Source organism: Saccopteryx leptura, chromosome 5 (assembly GCF_036850995.1).
Source record: "Saccopteryx leptura isolate mSacLep1 chromosome 5, mSacLep1_pri_phased_curated, whole genome shotgun sequence".
NCBI lineage: Eukaryota > Metazoa > Chordata > Mammalia > Chiroptera > Emballonuridae > Saccopteryx > Saccopteryx leptura.
In genome coordinates, this window is record NC_089507.1 from 162,043,652 (window position 1) to 162,071,650 (window position 27,999).

At 49.4% G+C, this 27,999-nt stretch overlaps 1 protein-coding gene across 3 annotated transcripts; it reads left to right on the plus strand.

Moving 5' to 3' along the window:
* The first annotated feature begins 24 nt into the window (after window positions 1-24).
* On the plus strand, window positions 25-27,996 carry LOC136406412 (transmembrane protein 72-like). 3 transcript variants are annotated; one of them, XM_066386479.1, is made up of 6 exons: window positions 25-579; window positions 9,351-9,460; window positions 19,027-19,093; window positions 22,614-22,685; window positions 23,471-23,610; window positions 25,016-27,996. In XM_066386479.1, the coding sequence occupies exons 2-6, from the start codon at window positions 9,430-9,432 to the stop codon at window positions 25,492-25,494; spliced, it is 789 nt and encodes a 262-aa protein (XP_066242576.1). In that variant the 5' UTR covers window positions 25-579; window positions 9,351-9,429; the 3' UTR covers window positions 25,495-27,996. The 3 variants fall into 3 exon arrangements, with proteins under 3 accessions (XP_066242576.1, XP_066242575.1, XP_066242578.1); XM_066386478.1 differs by lacking the exon at window positions 9,351-9,460 and having other exon boundaries at window positions 30-579; XM_066386481.1 differs by lacking the exons at window positions 25-579; window positions 9,351-9,460; window positions 19,027-19,093; window positions 22,614-22,685 and having other exon boundaries at window positions 23,488-23,610; window positions 25,005-27,996.
* The last annotated feature ends 3 nt before the right edge of the window (window positions 27,997-27,999 follow it).

A 27,999-nucleotide genomic window follows, 5' to 3' on the forward strand; every position in this document is an offset into this window, starting at 1 on the left:
CAAAGGCTCATCTCTCTCCCACAGATGCACAAACAGGGACCTCCAGGCTCTCTGGACCCCAGCCGCCTGAGGTCTAGCTGGCACTGCATCTCTGAGCTGCCCAGTGAGGAAGGGCCTTGGCTGGCTCCTTGGTGGACTCCCTCCTCCCAGCCAGAAACAGTTAATTACCAGCTCCAGGCTGCCTGCCTCCAGCCCAGCCCTAATCGGCCTGATCTCAGGTGGCCACTGGGGCCACAGCTGCTGCTTAAAGTAGTGGGGACATTCTTCCAAGGTAATCATTAAACGGAGTGCCTGGCAAGGGCACAGGCAGCCAAGCCAGGAAAGTGAGACCTATTCACACCTTGTCCAGGCCTCAGTGGCTGGGACTGGTTTGGGAAGGTGGGGCCCTGGGGCACAAGGCCCCAACCTAGCAGCCATAGCTTCCCCCTGCACACTGGACGTCTGAAAACATCTTAAGGCAGAGCCTTTGCTGCCTGCCCTGCTGGGACACTGCCCTTGCTCCTGGCACCATGAAGCTGCAGATGTTCTGGACTGGGCTGGAATATACCTGCCGGCTCCTGGGCATCGCCACCGCTGCAGGTAAGACCCCAGCCCCTGCTGTAGTCTCCTGCATTCTGAGCAGAGCAGACAGGGCTAAGCAAGGGGTGTCAAGCAGCTAGCCGGGGATGGGCAGACACATCTGACCACATCTGTCCTTCATTTTCTTTCCCAAGACCCCAAGAAACAGTGTTCTGCAGCTGGGACTGGGAACTTGAATTTCTGTTTGGCAACCTATCATCTGTGTTTCTTCATCTTCTAAATGAGTGGAGGGTCTACCCCTCCTTCTGGAGGGGGGCTGTTGTAAAGTGGGGCTGGGGGCCGAAAGGAGGTGTAAAAGGGAAGATGCTGTAGACTTAAGAAAGTGATCAAAAAGAGCGCATCTGGCTTTATTCAAACCACAGCCTTTGATCGTGAAGACTCCCCAGCACTCGGGCAGGCTGAGCTAGAGGCCGGGTGTGGAGGCCTTGGGCTTCTGCTAAGCACTGTGGGATTGCTGGGGCTGGGGGATGGCTCCTGTGCTCGCTCCTCTCCCTCACCTGACTGATGTCTGATTTGGGGGTGGCTCAGCATGCCTGGAGGACAGAAGCAGAACCAGTGTGACCGTGATCCTGAGTGCTGCCCACTCACTTCCCCAGTGCAAACCCCGACTTTAGCCTTGTGGCTCCCACATGGCCAGGATCTGTTGGGGGAAGTGAGCAGGCAGCTTTCTGAGCACTTAGCTCTTGGCCTCTCTGTCCCTTGGGACAAGGAGGAGATTCCTACTGCTCATTATGTCTTTCTCTGCTACTGGACTAATCATATGCATGGATTTTGGAGAACAGGGAATGTCCCCCAGCTCAGATTCGAACAGTGCTGCTTCTAGCCCCAGCCCTGTCACTGCCGATGTGTGACCATGGGAAAGCCATCTGGGCCCTCTGGAATTGAGCTGTCTGGTATGTGCAACGGAGATAGCTGGACCTGCTGGTCAGATGGTTTGGAGGATCGAGGATGCATAAACTGGTCACCACTAGCTGAAACTGGGAATAAAACCCTCTTGGGAGTAGTTCTGTGGCATACTTCAGAGATCGGGGGACCATTTCCAGGCACTGGGCCATGCTCGTTAGTACACTGGCCAGTGGGCTCTGCAGCATGTAGGCCCTGAGTTAGCACAGAAGTGGCTGCTTAAGATGATTCAATCCCACCCTTTTGACATAAGATAGAGCATCTGAGTTCACATGGGGACAGTGACCTTACCCAAGGTCGCTTTGCAGGTCAGAGAGATAGCCAGCCTGACCTCTGGTCCCTTGACTTTAAAAAAATCCAGGACTCTGGCCAAAGAGGTATCCGCTTCACAGGTTGGGTAGCCACACCCAGCAGACACCGAGAAGGGTCTGGAATGGGTCGTGACTGGTGGCTCAGTGGCTACAGTATATGGGCATCTCGGGTTTGATTCCTGGTCAAGGCATACAGAGAAGTGACCATCTGTTTCTCTCCCCCACCCTTTTCCCATTCCCTCCCTCCTTCTCTCCCACAGCTAGTGGCTCAGTTGGTTCAAGCATGGCCTTGGGTGCTAAGAGTAGCTTGGTTTGTCCAAGTGCACCAGTGTTGGGTGCTAAAAATAGCTCAGTTGAGTCAAGCATTGCTCCAGATGAGGTTGCTGGGTGGATCCCGGTAGGGGTGCATGTGGGAGTCTGCCTCACTATATCCCTGCTGCTCACCTAAAAAAAAAAGAAGAAGGTTTTGGAATTGGTCTGCTGAGGTCCCTGATTAAATGAGCTGCTGGGGGACCCAGTTCCAGACTGTGAGAACCACCTTTTCCTTACATTATGGGAATGACTGCCAAGACACCCAACTGCCCATCCTGGGGACGACAAGTAACCCTAAGTGGATTTCCATGTTTGGGTTCAAGTTCTGGCCTACAATTATTGATCTTGACTCCACCTTGCCTCCTCTTAGCTTTGGTTTCCAAGTGTGGAAGTACACCCCTCTCAACTATCAGACGTCACAGTGACAGTCCCATTGCCACACTCAACCCAGAGCCAAGGCCTGCTTCTTATCTAGAATCTATTGTATGATGTGTCTGTCCTTTTAGTGCACTGGCTACAGGCAGTTTAACAGTCTGATTTGTCTCAGTCAGAAGAAGTGTCTGTAGCCATGCGTACACACACACACACGTGACCCTCCTGACCATAACCCTGATCTCTGCACAGAGGGTGGCGGTTAATGCTGAGGATGGGCCTCCTGCTTGCTTTTGATCTAAGATCCAGGCTAAAAATAGGCATGAACTGCCTACTATTGGTCCAGCTTTTCAATAATCATGCTGAGGCTCTCTAAAGAGCTAGGAGCAAGTGGGGAGCTAGAGAGAGGGTTGTTGGTATTCTTGGGTATATTTTGAATTTTCTTCAGTACCACTGAACTCTTCATCTATTTTCAGGATATCAGTCTCTTTTTTGGTGAAATTTCTTTTGAGAAGTCCAGGACTCACTTAAAGGGGCATTGCTGCTATAGCAGAAATAAGAGTTGAAACAGAGGCTGTCAATTTGCAGAAACTCCAGGAAGCCTGCAGTAGTCCCAGTCCCACTGAGGGGAGGACTGTGGTTCTCCAGAAACTGGGAAAGGCCTGTGACCTGACATCATCCAGAGAGTCACTTGCAGGGACCAGGCAGCACTTGTTTACTGGCCTCATCCTTGGACCTCTTCCCCTTTGCAGACAGGGTCTGTGACTGTCGGAGGCTCCACAGGTACAAGGTCCCAGAGGACTCTATCAGGATGGCAAAGCTCAGCATCCTGGGCCCAGTGGCCCAGCAGAGGTGCTACCAGAACTCATCTCTCTTCTTCACCACGGCCTTTGGATAAAGCTTCGTTAGGACGCCCAGTGGTCCCATTGATCATGCTGCCTAGCCCGTGTCCCGCTCCATACCCCAGACAGAGCGCCACCACCAAATAGGGGTAAAGGGGCCACAGACAGACTGCACATAGCCAGAAGTGTTCTAAAATTTAAAATTTTATCTTGTTTTGAATCAATCATAAGGTTTCCAGGTAATCACAAACCCATTCCTCCCACTGTCTCTGAACCCTTTGGGGAGCTAATCTTACACTTAGCTGGCTTCACTCATTTGCATCACCTCCTTGGCCAGGAAGGCATTGTGCATCTGTGCCCCACGTGTGACCTCTCAGTGCCTGTTGCAGAGCTGTGACCCCAGCAGCCACCCAGGAAGCAGGACCCTGGGGAATGGCACACAGATTGTGAGCTCTGCACTCCCTGTGCAGATACTGGCGTCTATCTGCTTATCCACCCTCAGAGCAGATCCTCACTGGGTTTCCTGAGAGAGGAGCCTGGCACCCTGAGTTAGAGACCCAGGCTCTGAGGGCCCGACCTATGTGAGTTGTTCTTACTGTAGACCAAATGTCAAGAGCGGGGTCTGGGGAAATGGAGGTAGCTGAAGAGGGAAGACAGCAGCCAGGCTGGTCTTCTCCAGGAAATGAGAAAAGAGCCCGTGCACAGGGTTGGTGCCCACTCCTGCTCTGGGAAGGCAGGGCCCGTTTCCCTTGAGTTTCTGCAGTCCTCATCACCCTGGAGAGTCAATCTCCATGAATTTCCTCACCACTACTCTGCCTCAAGCTTGCCAGAAACTTGTGGGAAGAGTCCCCTGTGTGAGGGTAGATGTTGCATCTTGTGGGCCCCAGACTTGAGCGGGATATGGAGGAAAGAGGAGAGGCTGATTCTCTGACCATTAAAGGGAAATCCTTCCTTCATATCCGTGCCCTTGCATGTAGTTGTGTATGAGCCTCCGTACGAGAAGAAATGCCAAGAAAATGTCTCTGTGCCCTTTGGGAAGCCTCCCAACTTTCCTCAGAGAAAAGAGGCTCAAGCTTGTGGCCCCTCCCTACCAATAATCGAGGGCATTTTTACTCTTTCAGGCTTTGCTGTTGGTATAATAGCTGACAGTGAACATCATTATTTGAGCATTTATTGTGAGCCAGACTCTGTGCTACATGTTTTAAATGCAGTATCTCATTTCATCCTCATAATCACCCTTGGGAGAACCATTACGCTCATCCTCGTCCCTATTATATGTCAGAGGAAACTGAAGCTTGGTGGGGCAGAGCAATTTCTCTAGGTCTCATAACTAGAGAACAGGGAGGCAAGATTTGAACTGATGGTGATCCACTCCCAAGACCCAGCCCTTCACCAATGTTCCCTTCACTTAAATCAGGCTGAGGGACACGTCTTTCCATATCTTGGTAATCCCAGGATGTAGGATGCAAAACACACAGAGGGTACCAGTGAGGCCTGACTAAGGCCCCTCATCAGTCAACTGTAGTGCCCCGCCATTCATCATCCCCAACAAGCAGGCAGGATCATGGTGAAGATGGACACAGTTACAATAAAGAATAGTCAGGAATGACCGCTTTCTAAACCTGGAGACACTGATATTTGATACAGCTTCTCATTCTGTCTCTTAATGATTACATGGTTTGACTGACACTACCATGGCTGTTCAGCCAAACCCAGTCCTGGACCTTATCCAGGACCATCTGTACACATTTCCAGAGAGAACTATCCCAGTGGGACCTCCCATTTATGAGTCCAGAGTTGTATGACTGACACCATGCTAGAAAGTATCCTGCTGAAGCCACACTATGTCAGTGAGGGACAATCTGGGATCACTTAAGGGTCTGCTTACTATAAGTTCTGATCCATTAATCTCCCCTCTACACTACAGACAGAGCCATATTTCCAACAGCCTCACTCTTGCCACATTCCATTTAAAATTGTGGCTCATTAATATAGACTAGGACAAAAGAAACATTTAAACTCAGATATTCTCATATTTTAAAGCATACAGCAAATGCATAGTTTGACCTTAACCTTATTCAAAGGCTTCAGAAACAAGCTAATGCTTCTGCAGCAACCACCCTGGGATCTCCATACTAATTTTCACCCTTCTTCAATGTATAACCCATGACCACCGCCTTCCACGAAAGGAGCATCATGCACTCCAGCATGTCCAGAGGTGGACTTATCAGTCACATTGTTTTCAGATCCTCCAAATGGATGTTGGAGGATGTTTTTTCCCAATCTGATAGTCTCAGTGAGAAAATGAAACATCTCTACTCTGTTCCACCTTCCTTCATGCACTAGAGGTTCCGACCAGTTCAGTATGGCATCATTGTCTGGAAAAGCTGATGGAACCTACCAGAAAAGCTACTAAAACTAACACAGTGTTTAGCAAGGTTGCAGAACACCAGATTACTACATGAAAAATCAGTTGTATTTCGATATACTAGTAAGAAATAATTATAAAATAAATTTTGAATGTTCATAATAGCATCAGCATATGAAATACTTTGGGATAAATCTATACACTGGAAACTAAAAAAGTATTGCTGAGGGACAGTAAAGAAGACATACGGAGAGATATATTTTGTTCCTGGGTCAGAATACTCAATATCATTAAAATGTCAACTCTCACTAAAATTGCTCTATAGTCTGAATGCAACCCCTGTCAAATCTTAGGAGAGTTTTTGTTTTGTTTTTTCTAAACATTGACAGGCTGTTTCTAAAATTCACTTAGAAATGCAAAGGTTCTAATATAACCTAAACAACTTTGTACACAAAAAGCAATGTTAGAAATTTAATACTACCTGATTTTAAGACTTATTATAAAGCTACAGAAATTAAGACAAAGAAGTTTTGATACAAAGAAAGACAAATACAGTAGCATTCAAAAATAGACCTATTGTTCATATATGAACAATAGAATTTTGACTTAAGTACAAAGACAACTTAGGGCAGAAAGAATAACTTTTTCAATAAATGTATCTGAACAACTGAATATCCATTTACCAAAAAATAAAATTTTATCTATACTTTGTACCATATACCAAAAAATAAAAAAAGACTTAAAATATATAGATTATAGACCTAAATGTAAAACTCAAAACTATGAAACTCCTAAAAAATAGGATAAAATATCAGTAATGGCTTAGGCAGAGATTTCTTAGATACAATACCAAATTTCAATCCAAGAACAAATTTATAAATTGCACACCATCAAAATTTAACACTTTACTCTTTAAAATATAATTTTAAGAGAATAAAAAAAAGTCAGCAAAGAGAGATAATGGTGAAAAGCACATGAAATATTGTTCTGTTCCACTGGTCACTGGGAAATGTGCACAAGAACTGCAGTGAGCAAGGCTGCCATAAACATGGGGGTGCAGTTCTCCTTTTGGAGCAGTGCTATGGTGTTCTTAGGGTATACTCCTAAAAGTGGGATAGCTGGGTCAAAAGGCAGTTCGATTTTTAATTCTTTGAGGAATCTCCATACTGTTTTCCACAGAGGCTGCACCAGTCTGTATTCCCACCAGCAGTGCAGGAGGGTTCCTTTTTCTCCACATCCTCGCTAGCACTTATTCTGTGTTGTTTTGTTCACAATAGCGAGGATCTGGAAACAGCCCAAGTGTCCGTCAGTGGACAAGTGGATTAAAAAGCTTTGGTACATATATACTATGGAATACTACTCAGCCATAAGAAATGATGACATTGGATCATTTACAATAACATGGATGGACCTTGATAACATTATACGGAGTGAAATAAGTAAATCAGAAAAAACTAAGGACTATATGATTCCATACATAGATGGGACATTAAAATGAGACTCAGAGACATGGAAAAGAGTATGGTGGTAATTGGGGGGGGGGAAGAAGGGGGGAGGGGAGGGGCACAAAGAAAACCAGATAGAAGGTGACAGAAGACAATTTGACTTTGGGTGAGGGGTATGCAACATAATCAAATGTCAAAATAATCTGGAGATGTTTTCTCTGAACATATGTACCCTGATTTATCAATGTCACCCCATTAAAATTAATTTAAAAAATACTGTAAAAAAAGAAAAAAAGAACTGCATGAGGAGTGTGGTCAAGAACAGTACCCCTGCCCAGTGCTGAGTGCTGACAGGAGGTGACACTCTCATTCACCACTGGTCAGTGGGGGTGTGCACAAGAATGACAGTGAGGAGCATGGTCAAGAGCAGGACCCCCTGCCCAGTGCTGAGTGCTGACAGGAGGTGAGACTCATTCACCACTGGTCAGTGGGGATGCGCACAAGAATGACAGTGAGGACGAGAGGTCGAGAGCAGGACCCCGTGCCCAGTGCTGAGTGCTGACAGGAGGTGACACTCTCATTCACCACTGGGGGACATGTAAAATGGCACACTCACTTTGGAAATGGTTTGGCCGTTTCTTAAAAAATTAAGCATAAACCTACCATACGATTCACTTATAGGTATTTATCCAAAATAAAAGAAGGCACGTGTTTATGAAAATATTGTACATGAATGTTCAGAGCACCTTTTTCTGTAATAGTCAAAACTAAAAACAAGCCAAGTTTCCATCAGCAGATGGATTCTATCCACACTACTCAGCAATAGGGGAGTGCAGGCTACAACATGGATAAATCTCGAAATAATCACTCTGAATGAGAGTAAGCACCCAAAGAAGGAGAACATCGTGTGACACTATTTAAATAAACTACTAGAAAAGGAAAACTAGTTTCTAGTAACAGAACGTAGATTAATGATTTTCTGGGAGGTGGATGGGCTGGTAGGAAGGCAGGTTTACAAGGATACCAAGACAGACATAGGCATTACCTCGATTATAGTGGTGGTGTCCTGGGTATATAATGTCAATACTTATCTAATTGAGCACTTTAAATAAGTATAGTTGGTTACATATCAATTATATCTGAATAAAGCTGTCTTTTAAAGTGGATGTGTCACTTATCTATTGCCAAAATAATGCTGTGTAACGTCTCCAGAACCTTAGAGGAATACAGCAATACATTTATTATTCACACATCTGGGCAAGTGGACTGGGCAGCTCTGCTAGTATTAGCTAGGTGTGCTTACCTTTACCATTCTGTTGGTTTGCCTAGCTTGACCTGGGCTAGGATGAAATGGGCCACTCTGCTCTTTGTGTCCCTTACATTCCAGAAGGCTGACTTTGGCATGTGCCATAATAATTGCAGAGGCACAAGAGAACATGACAGTTTACACCTGTGCTTGCATGGTGCCCAAAGCAGGTCACAGCCCTGGGTCCAGAGTCAAGGGCTGGGGAAATAGCCTTCACTGCAAAGTCACAGAACAGAGTGTGTGGATCCTGAGAAGGCTGAAGATTTGGGGATATTACAGCAATCTGCCACAGGGACTTTCTGAAAGACCGGTCAGCTTTTGTCTACAGCTCATGTTTAAAGAATTGCACAGAGAATGAGTAGAGTCTCTTGATTTTAGGAAATTCTAACCAAACAGGCCTTTGGGAGTTATCGGAGGATACTGAGTGCCACACTAAACTCTAAAGCTCTTCTCACTGAATATTTGAAACTTTCTACTATAAAACCTTGGCCTTTATTCTCAGTGTCTCTGAAACCTGGCTCACAGGTGTCAGCTAAATAGCACTCAGTACACAGGTAGATGTTCTGTCAGAACTTCTCCTGAGTTAGGAAGCCTTCAGCCACTACCTATGTCTAAGAAGATTCTTAGCAACTGGTTCTGACATCTCCATGTTCTTAGCAATAGTAAAAAGCTAGCTTTCACCTCTACAACCAGCTGTGTACCCTTCTGAACCTAATCTCTCTCCAGCCATTGTCATCAACCCAGTGCACCCCTACCTAAGATGTCCTTATAGACCAGCGGTTCTCAACCTGTGGGTCGCAACCCCGGCGGGGGTCGAATGACCAAAACACAGGGGTCGCCTAAAGCCATCGGAAAATACATATTTATTATACAGTACATTTTTAAATAAAATATGTATTTTGCGACCCACAGGTTGGGAACTGCTGTTATAGACCCTGAGATTGGCAGAGCTGACGCACAATTGAAGATGAAGAAGAGCAATAAATAAGACATGGGGAGCTATGAAGCTGTCCTCAGCAGCAGTGAGTATGACATTCTAATCCAGCTACCTAGGCAGCCAGGGTCAAGCTCACTGCCTGGCATGAAAAGCCAGTCATTTAATGTGGCCTTTAGTGACCTCTGTGACATGTCCTGTGTTGCCACCAAAGCACTGCCCTGAATGAAAAACAGGTGTCAGTACTCAACCCAGCAATGGGGTCAGAACAGACAAGTGACAGTGAAGCACAAGCAGCATGAGGCTTAAAGCCAGGAAACTAACCCTCACAATCCTAACCTCAAAGCACACTGGCCCAAGCCCTTAAAGCCCCTGGCAGTCCCCACAGAGGGTGTTACAAAAGAGATGTGTGGTGGCTGGGGCTCTGTACCACTTACACCCTAATTGGACCTGCAGAGGGAGCTGAGACAAGAAGATCAGTGGACAACATCGGTGCACAGAGAAGAGCTCTTAGTTGCAATGGAAGTGGGTATTAATGGAAGGAAGGATGGAAATAACCCTCTTCTAGGCTGTGGAGAAAAAGGAACCCTCATTCACTGTTGGTGGGAATGTAAAGTAGTACAACCATATGGAAGAAAGTATGGTGGTTCCTCAAAAAACTGAAAATGGAACTACCTTATGACCCAGCAATCCCTCTACTGGGTATATACCCCCCAAACTCAGAAACATTGATACGTAAAGACACATGCAGCCCCGTGTTCATTGCAGCATTGTTCACAGTGGCCAAGACATGGAAACAACCAAAAAGCCCTTCAATAGATGACTGGATAAAGAAGATGTGGCACATATACACTATGGAATACTACTCAGCCATAAGAAATTATGACATCGGATCATTTACAACAAAATGGTTGGATCTTGATAACATTATATGAAGTGAAATAAGTAAATTAGAAAAAACTAAGAACTGCATTATTCCATACGTAGGTGGGACATAAAAACAAGACTAAGAGACATGGACAAGAGTGTGGTGGTTAGGAGGGGAGAGGGAGGGAGAGGGGAAGGGGGAGGGGGCATAGCACAAAGAAAACCAGATAGAAGGTGACGGAGGACAATCTGACTTTGGGTGATGGGTATGCAACATAATTGAATGACAAGATAACCTGGAGATTTTTTTTAAACATATGTACCCTGATTTATTGATGTCACCCCATTAAAATTAATAATAATTTAGCCCTGGCCGGTTGGCTCAGCGGTAGAGCGTCGGCCTGGTGTGCAAGGGGTCCCGGGTTCGATTCCCGGCCAGGGCACACAGGAGAAGCGCCCATCTGCTTCTCCACCCCTCCCCCTCTCCTTCCTCTCTGTCTCTCTCTTCCCCTCCCGCAGCGAGGCTCCATTGGAGCAAAGATGGCCCGGGCACTGGGGATGGCTCCTTGGCCTCTGCCCCAGGCGTTGGAGTGGCTCTGGTCGCAACAGAGCGACGCCCCGGAGGGGCAGAGCATCGCCCCCTGGTGGGTGTGCCGGGTGGATCCCGGTCGGGCACATGTGGGAGTCTGTCTGACTGTCTCTCCCCGTTTCCAGCTTTGGAAAAATACAAAAAAAAAAAAAATTAATAATAATTTATATATATATAAAAAGAAATAACCCTCTTCTTCCCCTGAGAGTACTAATGGGAACAACCTATCTCTCCTAATTGTACTATTAGCCATTTGCAGACCACTTTATAATTTACTAAGACTGAACTCTCATAGCCAATTATACATGTTTTTATTATCCTCATTTTCCAGAAAAGGAAGCATATAAGAGAGTTACAATTTGTTTGAGGAGCCAGGACCCAGCCTTTCTGATCAGTGTCACTCTCTCTGCTGCAGCTCGGCACCCTCCTTGTCTCTCGCTACTCTGGAGTCCGGGGCCAGGTGCCCAGACAGTCGGTGTCTGCCTGGCCCAGACCTGCCACCGCGGCTTCTTGGTTCAGAATCTCTGACCACTGCTAAGCCTGAACTAGAATAAACAGCTCAGGGAGGTGACTCAGAAGGAAGCCCTGGCGTCTGGGAGGAAAAATATTGTGCAGGGGTTGGAGCAGCCCAGACAAGAGGGACAGACACGAGAGGGAAGGGATGAGAGGCTTGTCCACCAGTGCTTGAGGAGGAAAAGCTGCCTCTCACAGGCACCATAAAAGAGCCCTGCCTAGGGAGTGACTGTGTGCAGGTGGGCTCATCATGTGGTTCTTTTGGGCTGGGACAGGGATAACGGGTCCCTGGGAGGCATATCACAGGAGGATAGAAGGACAGGCCCTTAGCAGTGAAGCAAAAGCCAGACAGCACGGCCCAGCCAGCGCTCTCCCTTGTGCAGCTGGCATAGAGGCCGTTCTGGGGGCAGTTCTTCCTTGTGGAGAATTTGCTATAATGAAACCCCGTTTCTGAGGATGTGTATTGCATTTGTCTCCCTGGCTCCTTGTCAAACTGTCAGTTCTTCTGACTACATGCCGAGCTCTGAACAAGAGCCTCGGGGTCATTTGTAGGGATGAATTGCTGATGAAAGTCACCCATTTTATCTGCACTAGAGCCGGTGAAGGTAGTTTCCGAGATTCCAGCCACTGCCCAGGAGGAGGAAGAAGGACCCGAATGAGGCCAGAGCCCACCAACCATGGGCCACTCACATCTCCGGACACAGGGCATGCCTCCTTCAATTTAGGGTGAGCACCTATTTAAATTTTGTGCCCATGTGCCTTGCTCAGCTCACCCTGGTCCTGGCTCTGCTGGATGACAGAGCATCTCTGTTTTACAGACAACCCTGCCTACAGTTGAAAACCTGGCCCTGTTCCTTGGTCCCATGTCACAAAGCAGTTAGAGTGCCCATCCTCACGCAGGGTGACGTGAGGCCTTTTGGAGAGCAAGTGGACCAACTATGCCATTTGGGGGAGACAGACGCTAGGGAGATAGGATGGCTGATTCTCACACACCAATTTCATTCTTTACCCCTAATTTAAGGTGACTCTTCATGTTTGTCTTCTGGCTTCTGAAGTGTAAGGTTTTGAAGACTGATGTCTAGAAAACAGGGAACTCCAGACCCTCAGTCAAAACAGTTTTGGAGTCTTATATTTATTTATATCATGTGGAGCGATGGTGCCCTCCAAACAGGGCTTATTTCCAGCACAGGTCACATGAGGAGAGGCTTTCCTGGCAGTGCCCAGTGCGGATGTCTGGGGTGAGTGTTGCCTAGAGTTCACCAAGTTCTTCTGTGGCAGGAGAGCTCACATTTTGCTTTCCTCACTTTTTCAAGTGAGCATCTTTGCAGAATAAACCTGTGGAAGGAACCTGCTATGGAAAGGAAGAGCCTCCCAGACCCTGCGGGAAACTCTAAGATGTGGAACCACCATTGGATTCTATGGTCAAAGGAAGGCCCAGACACCACCCCTGTCCTGAGACTGCGTTTCTCACGCAGGGCACACGTTTGGGCAGAGGGACCTAGAAGCCTGAAGTTGTCTTCCTGAGAGCCAAGGTGAAGACCAAGTGAGAAAGGCCAGAAGCCATAGGGCGTTGGGGAAGACTCACTGCTGACGGAGTCAAAATATAGACGAGGCCAGTCACTGGAACTTCTGGGCCGAAAGCTAGAGGCTGGGATAGGCTGCTTCTCTAGTTACCTGTGGCCACATAATAAAGCCACTCAAAACCTAGTGGTTTAAGACTACAAGTATTTTATTATGCTCAAAATTATGTGGCTCAGTAATTCAGGTAGGGCACAGTGAAGACAGCTCATTTCTGCGCCAGGATGACTGGGATCTTAGGTAGGGTGGCAGGGCCATATATTTGACTGTTAGCTAGGTTCAGCAGTTCTTTGACACTTTGCACCTTCTGGGGCTGGTATGTTCAAGATAACTTCTTCCCTCCCATGTTCCATGCCTGGCTGAGAGGTTCCAAATGAGCTGGGGCACTCTCTCTCTCTCCCTCTCTCTCATTATCTTGGGGTTTGTCACACATGGGTGGCCTCAGGAGTGTCAGACTTCTTACATGGTGAGTAACTTCTCCCAGAACAAGCATTGTAAGAAGTCTCAGTAGAAGAAGCTTTTTGTGAATTAGCCATGCAACTCCCCAAATTTTTACTTCTACGTTTTTCTACCAGACAATTGAGCCTCCAGGCCAGACCACATTGAAGGGAGGGAATTACAAGTTTTCATGGAAAGAGTTTTGGTGAATGTGTGCCCAGCTTCAATATAATATCATACATCTGCTTTAATAAAGAAACCCATATTGCATTGTGATAATTAGGGGTATCTCTCTCATCTAACAGTCTAATATATGTGGGAGTCAACTTCATTTTCTGTCATAGATTCAGCAATAATCTCACCAGGCCTCTGGGAGAGTTACTGTCTCAGGGATCAGCAGGAATGTCTTCAAAGGAGACCGTTCCTGGATCATTTGCCTTAGAGATCATAGCTGGCACAACCTTGAAAGGCCTGGGAAACCTTTGGGAGACAAGCTTTAGGGACTAGAGTAAGTCCTGGAAGAGGCCGTGGTTCCCAGGGTACTGGGCTGCACCCAGATTGCTGAAGGAGGGGTTCCCAGGACCGCAGGGCTCAGCTTTTACAATGGGCTTGGCTCCCTTGGAGAGATGCAAAAAAGTTGCAAAGTAAAAGGGGACTTGACGGTGTGGGCCCAGAAGGCCACACTGCCGCTGCCCCATGTGGCTGTGAACTTGCTCAGCCCCAGGAGTCGCACAGAGAAATGCCCAGAGACAAGGCCTGCCCTTACCTGCACAGGAGGCATGGCCGTCACAGCTCCAGACTCAGCTCTCGCTGCTCTGTCCTCCAGGCGTTGCCTCGCCTTTCTCCTCTGCAGAGATTTCCTCAGTCTCCGGCAAATGGAGCTCGCATCCTTCCTGTTCCTGCTGCTGTGGCTTGTTCCCACTATGGACGTGTTTCCTGGGTCTGGGACTGCCTGCTCAGTCTCTGACACACGTGTCCTTTGCAGCCTGCAGTTGCACTTTACCTGGACCCGGCACAAAGGATGTGCTGTGAATGAGGGTGCGGACACACCAGTGGGGACACTAGACCTTGATTGACCAGGGCAAGCCTTGGGAGACTGAGTGGAACTACCCTGGTGGTGACATTTAGGCTTGTCCAGTTGAGGGACATTTGCCACATGCCCAAAATGAGGGGTGAATGGGTGATCACCACACTGACCCACAGATTGGGCACCAGGGGGGTTACTGAGGCAGGGAAAGGGCAGCTCCTGCCCCTTTCTGATGAAGACATTACAGAAGTTTATTCGCAGCTGGACTTGGGCAATGCAATGGTCCACTACCCATGGTGACACAGGTCTCATTCATATGACACCCCCACCCATACTTATGAAGGGTTCTAGGATATGTCCTCCCCTATCTGCCCCGTTCCCTGAGAGTCCTTCCCCAAACGTTGCCTGCAGGGACCTTGGAACCACTGAGAACAGTCCTGTTTGTTCTTCCCTCTTTCCTTTATTACCAGTGTGCCTGGCCCAGGTGCTTACCTCCAGGATACTGGTTTGGGTTTTTTCATAAATAACATGCAATTGACACTTTGAGTAATGTTGTACAGAGTAAGTAAGCAAGAAGTGTGTAAGGGGCCAACTGTAATGCACAGCCTGTGGTAGGACCTCCCTGAGACGCAGCTAGGCTGACATGCCAGGGAGCTTCCAAACCCAAATGTTCATAGTCACTTGTGATCACCTCACATCTCTGCCTCCACTACCCAGAAAAAGGCAGAAGACCCTCCTGTGACAACAGGGTCTGCCTTTCTCCTGTGAGCCTGAAAATTGTCCTTGTCTGGGGCCCCAGACAAAGCACCCTTTTCCCAAGCACCCTGCCCAGCAGACAGGTGACCAGAGTCACGCCACTAGGCACGCTATTGGGAGCCACAACAAGAAGTTTGCTTCAAGCCAGACCAACAAGGGAACTAGAGGCTATCACTGTGCTGGGAGAGGGGAGGCCGGGAACATCCAGACCAGGGTCCTGTTCCTCAGCCACCACCTCATGTTAGCCAAATATCACACAGCCTCTTACCCTTTGTGCCCGAGGTCAGGGAGCTTTCTGAAATGCCAGCCTGAACATACCACTAAGCTGCTCCAAAACCCTCAAGGCCCCTGCCCAATTTGTGAATCTGGTGTTTAAAGATCCACAGCCTGCCTCAGTCCACACGTACTGCCCATTGCCCCCACCCTGTGCCCCTGTTCCAGGAGAAATAGTTGCTGTTATGATTGCAAAGGGGGTCTTCCTGCAGGGCCCTGCCTCTCCATTTGCACATGTCCATTTTCTACCTGTCTTCACGGTCCAGCTTGGTTCGAAGTGTTCAGGAAGGGCCTTCCCGTCTCTGGCTCTCAGAGCACTCAGGTGTGCTTCTCTCACAGTCTGAGTCACAATACTTTTTTCAGTTTGTACATATCACACCTCTTCCTGGACCAAGCATGTCCCAGAGAGGAGCCCCATATGGGACCCCAGCCCACGTGAGCCTTGACCCCAAGTCAGCCCCACAGGAAAACAGGAAGATGAGACAGAAGCACAGTCTAGGAGGAAAATCCAGGTGACACCAGGAGTGCAGCCAAGTAGATCTAGGGCATAAGCAGGATCAGGGGTCGAATCCACAGGCAGACAGAAGACAGAAGCAGGAAACAGAAGGAAAGAAGGGTCAGTTGGTCAGGCAGACTTTGCATGGTCTGCCTCTGAGAGTGTAAGCCCCAGAACTGGGATCAAGCAGAAAGCAGGTGGCCCTTTGGCCTCACTGTGAAAGGACCTTAGGGCTTCCACTGAGAATCCTACTGGATCCCCTTAGGGATCCTCTGGCCTTAGAACCCATACTCTTGCCTGACCAGGCAGTGACGCAGTGGACAGAGCATTGACTTGGGAAGCTGAGAATAATCCAGGTTTGAAACCTTGAGGTAGCCAGGTTGAGCAAGGAGTCACTGGCTCAGTTGCAGCCCCCTGGGTCAAGGCGCAGATAAGAAAGCCATCAGTGAAACTAAAGTCCCACAACAGCAAGTTAATCCCTCTCACCTCTCTCCCTTCCTGTCTGTCTGTCCCTGTCTGTCCTCTCTCGCTAAAAAAAAGAACCCATACTCTTGACTCCATCTTCCTGCCATCCTCCTCCAGCCAAAGGGCACCCCATTGTCCCTGGGCCTCAGAATTCAGCATGGCTATGGTTGAGAGCTTTCGGGTGGTGCAAAGTGTACCAGCTGGAGGCTGGGAAAGCTGCTGAGGCCCAACTGGGGGAGGAAGAGACTCGTGTACACTGGACACCTGACACCTACCAAGCACAAAGCTTTCCCCTGTTCCACAGATGGGAAACAACTCCAGAGAGTAAGAACTGGGATTCCAGCCCAGCTCTTTCGTTTCTCTGTTGTTACTTTGATATTTTTAAACTGCAAACCAGTTCTGCCTTTAGTGTTCCTCCAATGTCCCTTTAATTATTGACCCTTTGTTTCAGTCAAAAGATGTCAAAATAGCTCTCCAAAGTTAAATGGGTGTAAGTTAGGAAACTGGCTACGTTCCCAAGACCCTTTCCTGCCATCTGCTGGCCATCTGCCGCAAGCCCATGTAAATCTACAAGGATGCAGGTGAAGCCACCGCCCAAAATTAACAATTGAGCAACTGTGATGTGCTGGGCATAAATTAGTTTACTTAAGCCTCATAATCGTTATGCTCAAGAGAAATACTGAAGAAACTGAGGCTTAGAGGGATTGAATGACTCGGGTATTAACTCGCCAGTGTGAGATTGAACTGAAGGACCTGACCTAGGCGTCCATGGTTGCTTGGTTGATTTGTTTTGCTTACACTCTTTGTACCTCATTTTCCTTCCTATGTGAATAACATAGTATTTCCACATAGAAACCTTGTGATAATTAAATAAGTTAATAAATCCTCAGTGCTGAGAACAGGACAGGGGATACAGTGAAAATTAAATAAACAATCATTTGTCTGCAGCACACACACACCACACACAACACACACACACGCACTGGTGGTGAAAACCAGGAAGCTGCCCAGCACCTGTAGCCAGGAATCTCAAGTCTGGTCTGTGCATCTTTTACATTCTGGCCATGTGTGTCCTCATGAGAACAACACAGCCTCCTTTTCCTTCCTGCAAAACAGGGAGTCTACAGCTACCTGTGTCATGGCTGCTGTGAGGAGTGAGGACACATGTGACCACCGTGTGTAAACCCATATGTGCTGGTCAGGTTGTCCTGACATTGACCAGCACCTCCAGCTCCTTCCCTGCAGTGAGCCAGCTGGCAGCTGGGACCTGCAGGGACAGAGGCAGCGTCCGCAGGGCTCTCAAGCACAGGGAGCCTCCCCTTCCCTTCCTGGATCAAAGCCCTCTGACCCCTCCCCTGCAACACTTCCACAGTCCCCCCAGAAATAAAGGGTTGGGGTGCTGGTGACCTAAGTGAGGGGCCCCACCCTGCATTTTAAGAGGTGGCACTTCTGCAGTACACAGAGGGCTGGGACCACCCACCCAGGGATGGGAGCTTACCCAGAATCTCTGCCCAGGAAGAGAGGAGGCATCAGGCCCAGGGAAGCAGCCCAGGAGCAGCAGAGACAAAGGGCTGCTCGCAGCCAAATCTGACAACCCAGCCCACCATCTCTGAGTTTCAGAGGAGGGAGGGAGGACAAGGTGGGAAATACCACAGTGGAAATACCCGGCGTGCCATCTGAACCCAGAGAGACAAATTAGGTGCATGGAGTATGATTAGTTAGTCCAGAAAGAGGTCTGATTATTATCCAGTGTGGCCCTGGAAGAAGGTCTGGGGACATCTGAGTGCTGTCTGTGAAATGTTTCCGTCAGTGAAAGGGTGGGGTCCCAGCCATGTCTGGTTGAGTGAAGCTGTTAGAGCAAGGGAGTCAACGTGAGGAGGTGACTGGGAGCCAGCAAGTCTGCAAAGGTGGGTCCAAGACAACATTCCCTGTAAAAAGGGAAGGTCGAGTGTTTGAACAGAGGTGATTGAGCACCAACTGCCAAGAAAGAGCAGGATGGAGATGAGGTTGGGCAGCGTCCTGTGTCAGAGCAGCTGCTGAACCAGCAAGTGAAAACAGCAGCATCCCATGTCAGAGCAAAACCCAGAGGCTTAGTCAGCACAGGGCCCATAGCAATGAGTCAGGACTGTGAGGTGCAGCTGCCAAACCAGCAAGTGAAAACAGGTCACGGAAACAGCAAGAACAGGCAGGTTCCACCCCTGCCATACACTGAAGCTCAGATACACAGCGCCCATGGCATTGGCCTGCTGGACACTGAGGGCCCTTGAAATCAGAACACAGGAAGGATAGCTGGAGAGCAGAGTGTTTGGGTCCTGTCTTCACGGGCTGTCTCTGAGGACACTCGGGGCTGGCGGGAGGCATAAGCAACGCAGGCGGAGAAGGTGGCATCTGTACTCCAGTGTGACTGGACTAAAAGACCTCTTGGGTTCTGCCTGAAACCACTCTAGAGACTGGTCTCTAGATACTGATTCAGAAAGCTCCCTGCTCCCTTGTATCTTCCCAGACACCAATCTCTGCGCCACACAGGGAAGCACCGCCTCTGGCTCTCAGTGCCCAAGGGCAAGGCTCACTCTCTGGCCCAGGAGTCCTCCTCAGAGCAGTGCTGTGCCTGGAGCTCCGCTGTCACAGTCCCTTCTCCTCTCCCCCTCTTAGTGTTGATCGGCGTGGGCACTGAGACCTTCCTCCAAGGGCACTTCAAAAGCCTGGCTTTCTACCTGCTGTGAGTATGTGTGCACATGCCATGCCCTGCCTGAATGTGCTCCAGCTTACCCTGAGTCTAGGTTCTCAGATGAACCCAGAGCAGCCGCCCTTTCCATGCTACATCCGGCCTATCCCAGGGGTGGAGGGACTAGAGGGGACCTTAGGGTATTTTCTGCGTTGGAAAGGGCCTTACTCAAACCATCCCATAAATCAACCAAGTATCCTTCCACCCACCCACCCACCCACACAACCTCCCATCCTTCCATCCACCCATCCATCCATTCATCTCTTCAATTATTTCTTAGTTTGAAGACAGTAACTGAACTTTCGTTTAGAGAGAGAGGAATCTCAAAGGACTAAAAATTGAGTCCATCTCGATGTCAAGCACACTAAATGTTTTATTTACATCCCATCCTTTGACTCTGACAGACTATAGAAGTGAATACCACCCCGGTTTGCAGATGAGAAAATTCCATGGGAGTACGCAGCTCAGCCCACACCACCAAGCTCATGAGCAGCAGGGCCCAGACTCACCAGACGCCAGTGCATTTAGTTCCCCAGCCTCTGTCCTTTCTTCTTCCAACTGTCTCTGCAAACGCCCCTTGGCCGGGAGGAGGTCACTGTGCAGCGGCGTCTGGAGAAGGAGGAAAGTTGGCATTCCTGCAGACTCTGACCACCCAACTTCTCAGCAGCCGGGTCTGTGAGGACACAGGGAGCCCAGGATGCCTATGGGTCAGCAGGATGCATCTTCTGCTCCCCCGCTCCTTCCCTCCACATCCACTCTCATCACAGTGACCTCGTCTGCATCCTAAGGAGCCCCTGCCATAGACAGGTGCTTCAGTGTGCTAGGCAGATCACATCCGCCAGCTCCCACCCATGTGCCAACCTCCCGGTGCATTCCCACATCCTACGACATCAGTTGCCCAGAAACACTATTCCCTCTGACAACTTTCAGTGGTCCCCATGGCCTCCAGGCTACACTTCTTTGTAATCTTCTGACCTACATCTTATTTCTTGTCACTCAGTTTACACCCCAGAAAGTTCTGACTCTCCCAAACGCACCCACATCACCTCACCCTTGTTCATCTGGTGAAGCACCGGAGTGCCTTTTCACCCACTTCAGCATCCCTGAAGCCTGACGTCCCTTCCTGGCATTCTGGCGTGGGACACCTGCCCAGGACCCCCACCGACTGGAAGAGTTTTGCTGCTCTGAGGGTCCTCCATGTCTTACTGAGCCTGCCCAGCCGCTGTGAAATGTCCCTAGATCCCAGGAACAGCCCTGGACATTCTCCTCTCCCTGTGGTTGCCTAGTTCACCCACAAACAGCACATTGGGTGAGAGCCGGGGGTTATTATCCTACTATCCTGGTCAAGTCCATGGCCAGTTTATGTTGCCAGCTTTCTACCCAGGGCCCTGATTGCTCTGCCTGTTTTAAAGGGATACTATGCCTGTCTAGTCATTCTGTGGTCAAGTCCTAAGACAAGTTATTTCCAGCCCCAGGCCCCCTTTCCTCACTGAAAACTAGTTTATATTCTCCATCCATGCACTACTATCCAACCTTGAGGGACAAACTCACCCTGCCCACCCTCCCTGCATTCATGTGCACTCATTCTGCAATAGCCATCCACATATTCAAATGTCCCCCTCCATCTGCTCACACTCCTTCCCCCCATGCTCTCCCGCCTCCTTCACTCTCCCGCACACATACAATCTCCCTCATGCAGATCTTGAACTCCTGCCATGTGTTCTCTCACACTCAGAGGGTTCACCAATCATAGCACACACCCTGGATGAATGCCCTGCCTTCTCTGTGTCTGCAGGACCAAGCTGAGGTCATGGCCAAGAGCAGGTACCAGTAGGCCCTGACCTGTCATTGGCCTTCCCTGTCCTTCTCTGCTCCTCCTCTCTACGCTTCCTTCCTCTCCCATCTCCCTCCTCCTTGTGAGCTGATCACTGCCCTCTCATACTCACACACAAACAGTGGCCATACTGTTGGCTGAAGGATATTACCACTTAAAAACTGAGGAGTAAGAGTTAAGGGGATGCCGGCGGTCACAAAGTGGGGGAAAGTAGAGGTGAGTACTAAACAGTCACAGTGGTGAGGGGAGAGAGAGAGAGCAATGACAGTGACTAATGTGCACAGGGGTTCACAGAAGTCGGCTTATAGTTGTGAGTACATGAAACAGTTTATTCTTGTATTATTATTTATGTATTTATTTGCATTTTTTCATATAAATAACTGTAATCCTACTTTTTTCCACCCTGTATGTAATGAACACTCTGTGCTAAACAAAGTTTAAGGATTTTACAAATATCAATTCATTTAGTCATTGTAACAATTATATTGTTGAAACACAATAATTGCTCTCAGTTTACAGCTGAGAAACCTGAGGCACAGAGAGGTCAAGCACCTTGCTTGTGCAGAAGTAATGCAGTGGGCCCGAGGAAACCCTGACCCCAAGCTTCCTTCTCCTGCAAGACATCACCTCCTCTCACTCATTCACCCCAATGCAGTCCATAGAACCCTTAACCATACTCATGCTACATGGAAGAATAAGAGGCCACCATACAGGCAAGTGGAGATAAAAGGTGTTCTTCCAAGGGAGGTTTGCCTGTGCAAAGGTCCTGTGGCACCTGGTAGCTTCCTGTATAGTCAGAGGTATATAGAAGCTCAAGTGGGGCTTTAAAATGTGTGCTAAGGAATTCTAATTTGATAGGCCAATAAGAGTCTCCAGCAAAAAATGTGAGTTCTATTGCTAAAGATTCTGATGTAGAAAGCGGGATTGGCTCCAAATCTATGATTTTACATATTTCCTGGGAGACTCTGAGTGGAGGGTCTCTGGACCACACTTGGAGCATGAGGAGGCTTGGAAGAATTCTTGATTGGAAAGAATGTGATGACATTCGGATGTCAGAAGGAGCCTTTGGGGCAGCCTGGTGGTGACAAGGTAGAGGAGCTGGGTGTGGGAGATGAAGACTAGGGAGTGAGGGAGTCCAAAGGGGGAGGTGGCACGGGGTCCAGGGAACAACACCCAAATTAAGGCAATATAGGTGAGGCCCGAATGAATGGAACTGATGCTCAGGTCCCTGAAGGATTACAACCAGCCTGTCCTGGTGACATTTTAGATGATGAGAAAAGAGGGAGAAGAAGGGTTTGGGAGTGGATCCAGCTTTGAGACTCACAGTTAGGCAGTGGGAGTCCATCCTGGCGACAGCAAGGAGCAGAACATCTGCCCCCCAATGTCCACAGGGGGTGTTGGGGTCCAGGTGATCTCTCCTGCTGGCCTGCAGCTCCTTCCTCACCTATCTCTGGACCCCAGACTCCAACCCCTTCACCACCACAGCCCAAACCAGCCCAGACCTGGCATTAAGTCAGCTTCTGGTGGGTGCTTATTGGATGACAAGATTAGGTCAGGAAACTCCTGGTCTTCTGGTTGGCTGTAGACCCAGGAGGCCAAGAAGCTGTGAGAAGATGGCCCACTGGAAAGTGAAGGGAGACTTGAAAAATGCCCAGCCCCTCTCACGTGTCTCCACCACAGGTTTACAGGAGCCATTGTGTCCGTGTGTGAAGGGGCCTACTTTGTGGCTCAGCTGCTGTCTATCTGCTTCCAGTAAGTAGCCTCCACTGCCAAAGAATCCTTGTAACTTCTGGGGTTGGGGGGAGGAAGGAGCCCTAGACTAAAGGGGCATTTTACCAGCTCTGGACCCCTCCAAACCCAGCTAGGGCCTGGTCACAATAGAATGACCATGAGGAAGAACCAAAGAGCCGTGCCGTGGTAGTGGTGTGGAAGCCGGCTGTGCTCTGGGTCTACAAATCCCCCCAAGTCCCCATCCCTCCGCAAAGCTGGCCTGGGCCAGATGAAGCTGTGCAGACAGACCCCTGCTCCAGGGCAGCCCAGAGTAGGAAGGAGGTGGACCTGAAGGCCAGGGCTTTCCTCCTTTGAAACCTGCAGGCGGCAACCCTGAAGAAACTTGCTCAGTGTTAGACCTCTGCCAGGCCCATGTGTGGGTTCTGCATGGCATTCATGAAGCCGCCTGAGCCAATGTCACTACATACCTAAGCAAGACTCTGAGCAAGGTGCAACTGGGTTCCAGCCTGCTTAAATGTAGCCATGACCTTGTGTCGTGCGACCCTCACAACCATCCCAGCCAGGTATCTCCTGGACTGCACACCCTCTGCATGCTGCTGTGCGCTCCCAGTTACTCCTGAGTCTCCTGTCTCTTTTCCACTTTCTTTATGGGCCCTACGGTGCAGCACAGGCAAGACCCCTAACTGAGAACTCTCACCCCTGAGGGTGTACAGCCAGAAGCCACCACAGACAATATGGCCCATGCATTGCTGGGGCTCTCCTGAGTCACTTCCTGCTTCCTGCTAATCTGGACTCCTTCTTCCCAGGTGTCTTCCGGGGTCCCTGACCTACAGAGCAAGGGAGAAGGCCTACTGGCTGGGCTGTTTCCAGAAGTTCCTGGCTTACATGCTGCTGTCAGTAGCCTGCTTTCTGCACCCTGTCCTGGTCTGGCATGTGACCATCCCAGGTAGGAGTTCCAGGAGGTAGTGGAGGCAGGCAGCCCTCACCATAGACAGGCTCTGAGCAGAAAGCCCTGAATCCTCCTCACTTCAGCCTGCATAACTCTGGTACCAGGGCTGCCTCTATCCCCACTGCCCTCATGGGAATGAAGACCTGTTAGACATCTTCCGTGCTGAGTAAGTGGCAGGAACGCCCCGAGCCCTACATCTTTCTTGGAGAGGTCCAGAGGCTGCACCCCAAAAGGGTCATGGCCTTTCTTTCAAAGCCTGTGTATGGATTTAACTTTCAGAGGGTCATTTCTCTGCCCACATCCATCCATGCCTCCCAGTGCCCACTGATTCAGGCCCAAACTTCTCAGCCTGATTTGGATAGCACATAGTGGTAAGACCCCAAAGGACCCCCATGGCCTCAACATCCCCCACACCACCTCCTAGCCTGCTGGTCAGCCGGTGTCTGACCAGGGGAGCCAGGACTCATGCTTCCACCTCTGGGGTTTTGCTCATGACCTTTTCTGCCAACAACTTCCTGTGTCCTCCTTCCAGTTGTGAAAACTCTGCCCCTCCTCATGACCCACCTAAAATGTCAGGAAGCAAATTGCCCAAGGAGACAAGATTGAAAGGCAGAGCCTCTTTTGCCCTCTTGCGGTTTCTCTACTCTGCCTGTCACAGCCTCTCAAGGCCACTCTGCATGGCCCTCGGTGGACTCCTGAGAGGGACTCAACATCACAGAGGCTTGAGCAAACCACATGTCCAGCTCCTTGGAAAGTCAGAGAGGCCCTAGAGGCTCTGGCCCTGGTAGTCAGGACAGCCACCCTTCCCTCTTCCTCTAGACAACGCATGGCTAAGTCTGGGCCAGAGGGTTCTCTGGCCTGGAGGCTGTGTGAGGAGCCATGAAAGAGCCAGTGCCACGCCAGCCCCAGACAAGGTGTCTGTACTTGGCTCTGTGCTTACTGGGGAGGCTGAAGTAAAGGCAGCTCCCACTTTTGGGATGGAATGAAGTCCAGTTCAGCAGGTGGGGCCTGGTAGCCAACATAGAATCCAGACCCAAAGAAAGTGTCACAGGTCCAGCCCAAATAAGCTCTACCAAGAGGGAAGGAAGCTGAGCGTGGTGATGGGAGGCTGCTCAGGCAGCACCAGGGTCAGGTGTCAACAGGAAGGAACCCTCAGGCACACGGTTCCTTTACTCACAGTCAGGGCATTGCCCTGCTCACATGCCTCAGCCAGGCATCAGGCCTGCCCCTGGAGTCTGATGCGGCTGTGGGATGACAAGTTAGGTGTGAGGGCTGGAGCACAAGCAGCCTGCATGTGGCCACACAGGTGTGCTGTCGTGGCCTTTTGAAACAGTGGGCTTGGACAGCCTCTGGCTTCTCTTCAGGACACATCTAGCATCCTGACCTCCCAGATCTTTTCCAGGCTCCATGCTCATCATCACTGGCCTGGCCTACTTCCTGCTGAGCAAGCGGAAGAAGAGCAAAGCTGCCGCTGCGGTGCTGGCTCCCCAGGAGCAGTACACAGACCCCTCCAGCAGTGCCGTGAGCTCTACTGGCTCTGGGGACACCGAGCAAACCTACACCTTCCATGGCGCCCTCAGGGAAGGGCCCAGCTCCCTCTTCATGCACATGAAGTGCATCCTAAAGGGAACTAGGAAGCCCCACACCCTCCAGTGCCCAGAGACCCTGACAGAGCTGACCCTGGAGCCAACTGACCTGCTGACTAAGAAGAAGCAGGTACACTTTGAGGATAGTGTGGTCAAGATCGACCCAGCCCTTGCCGAAGGGCTAAACAGCGAGGACAGCGAGCTAGAGGAAACCACCTCTGACACTATCCCCATCATCCCTGCCCCCCGGGCTCCACACTTCCTATCTTCTCTCTCGGGCAACGGCCTCTTCTGAGCTGTTGGCTCCAGCCCGGGAGATGCTCAGCAAGAGATCTGCACAGACTCACAGCCCTGCCTGGTGTTTCCTGATATCTGTGGTCCCTCCAGGGATCTTGAGGTCTTTATAGGTCACCTCTATCAAGGGGTAAACAGACATCCTCCCCTGGGCCTCTGGGGCCATCAGGTGGCCTGATAGGTCCTCAAGCAGCCTTAAGGGAGGCACAGATGAAGCCTATACTGCCTCAAGCCAACACAAGTTCTTCCTCCTGGACAAAGAGCGAGGCAACCCTTGTGCTTTCCCCAGAGAGAGCATCGCTCCGACTTCACACAAGGTTGCCTCAGCCCTAGTAGAAGCCACCAGGCTTCAGCTGCCCCTGACACAGCACCCAGCACTCAGCAAGGACTCATGCCTGACCCATTTCTTAGGCAGCATCCCAGATCTGAAGGCCCAAGGTTGTGCTGGCAACTTACACAGGTGTTGAAGGTGGCATGGGTCCCAACCCCCAACTGACATCGCTCAGATGGGGAGAAAAGGCCAGGCTGCAGGTCCTCAGGACAGGGGAGCAGTGACCAGCAGTGGGCTGCATTCTTTGTGTGCTCAGCAGGAGGCACAGAGCCAAACAGGGAAACCAAGCCACTCTGCTTCCTGCAGGGAGAGCCAGGCTTGCTGAGAAATGCTCATTCCAAAAGCTCTCTGCATCCCCACCATATGGACTTCTTCAGGAGTCCACGTAGAAGACATAAACTGAAAGATTCTGATAGCCAATAACATTTTCAGCAGGGAATGCCACAGCGCAAGACACAGAGCCTGCTCTATGCAAGGACCACAGAGGTGATGTCCTGAAGACTCACACAGCACAAAGGAGGGGCTCCACCATCCTTAGGTGCCTGGTAGCAGAAGAAATGAGAGCTATGTATTTGTGCAAAATGGGTGGGAAGAGGAGGGAAAGAGAGAGGGAAGTATAGGTAGGGTAGGGCTCTACCTATACTTCCAAGCAAGCCCTGGAAGTGACAGTTCACCCAGGTTGAGCAAAGACATTTGAAACAGATACTCCTTAAGGTACTAGAGTATTCATTTCTAGAAAATGTCCTTTGGTCCATGAGATTGTTGCAAGGAAGAGCAAACACCCTCTGCATAGACAATCATAATGAGCAATACAAGAAATGGTTACACAGTTCCCGAGTTTGTGTGTGTGAGCACACCAAGATTATGCAGAGCAGGACTCAGAGCACAGGCTTTAACGTCTAGACATGAATGGTGTGTTTATTCCTGGAAACTCTTCATGATTCTCTACAAGTTATTTTGCAAATGCATGGAAATACCCAACCAGAAGCTAGTAACAGTTTGGTGCCTAAAGGCAGCAAATGTTCTAAATAAGCAGATCTCTTTATGCAATAACAGCTCTTTCATAAAACCAAGCCAAAAAAAACCCAAACAAACAAACAAAAAAAACAGGTGCATTTCCATAAGCCCTCCATGGTGTGTCATGGAGCTGTTTCACTAGCTGTCACCGAGAAGGGACTTCAGGATTTGAGAGTCACAGTCAGAGGAAAGTGAGAAGCATGGAATATGGGTATGAGTACGTGGGAATTGTGCCCAAGTCTTGTTTGGGAGGTGTGCTAGGCAGGCCACCTAGGCACAGAGGCTGCTCTCGTACCTGTGGTGTGAAGATAGGGAACATGGTGAGCACTGCACAGACTCAGTGGCCTCTGCAGCCCCAGTGCTCCTGCCCCTTCCTCAGGAGCCAGACAGCTGAATGGACGGCCAGATACATGCAAGAAACTCACCCGAAAATATGATGTCAGAGCTGTCAGATTCCATTTCTAAACATTTCTGTAAGCTCAAGAGCATTGCTTTGGTTGTGTCTTAGAGCTGAGGGTGCACTGGGAGTTCCAGGTGATGGATGTGCATGTGACTGAGACACACAGGCTTCCTGGTGCCTGTCGTCAGGTAAGGGAGAGCAGCAATGGAGGCCCGGACTATTATGCTCTTACCGAGATGAGCAAAGTAAAGTTTTCAAACATTCTTATTTCTGGAAAAAGAAAAAAAGACTAAAATGAGTGCATTAAATAAACCAGAGCCCTCACCTCTATCAGTGGACCAAGCAAGAAATTGGCATCTCCTCCTGAGCAGATGGACACCATGTGTCTCCATCTGATTTTCGGCCCAAGACAACCACATCCTTAACCACCGCTCTCCTTGCACAGATGCTGCAGTGGCCCTCCTCTTGCTGAGAACAAACCAGAGGGCTGACTCCATGTGGCCCACCTCCTCTTCTCAGCAGAAAGCAGACCAGGCATTCTGTAGATGAGAAACAGAGTAATTGGAAGTATAAAGAGCACTGGGTTGGGAATCATAAAATCTCCCCCTAATACACTGATTGACCTTAGCAAACTCCCTTCACCTCCCTGGTCTCAGTTTCCCCTGTTAAGTGGAAATAACAGAATTTCTCTCAGGATTGGTGTGATTGTTTAACCAAACCAAAAACCAAAAAAAAAAAAAAAAAAAAATAGGAAAGTG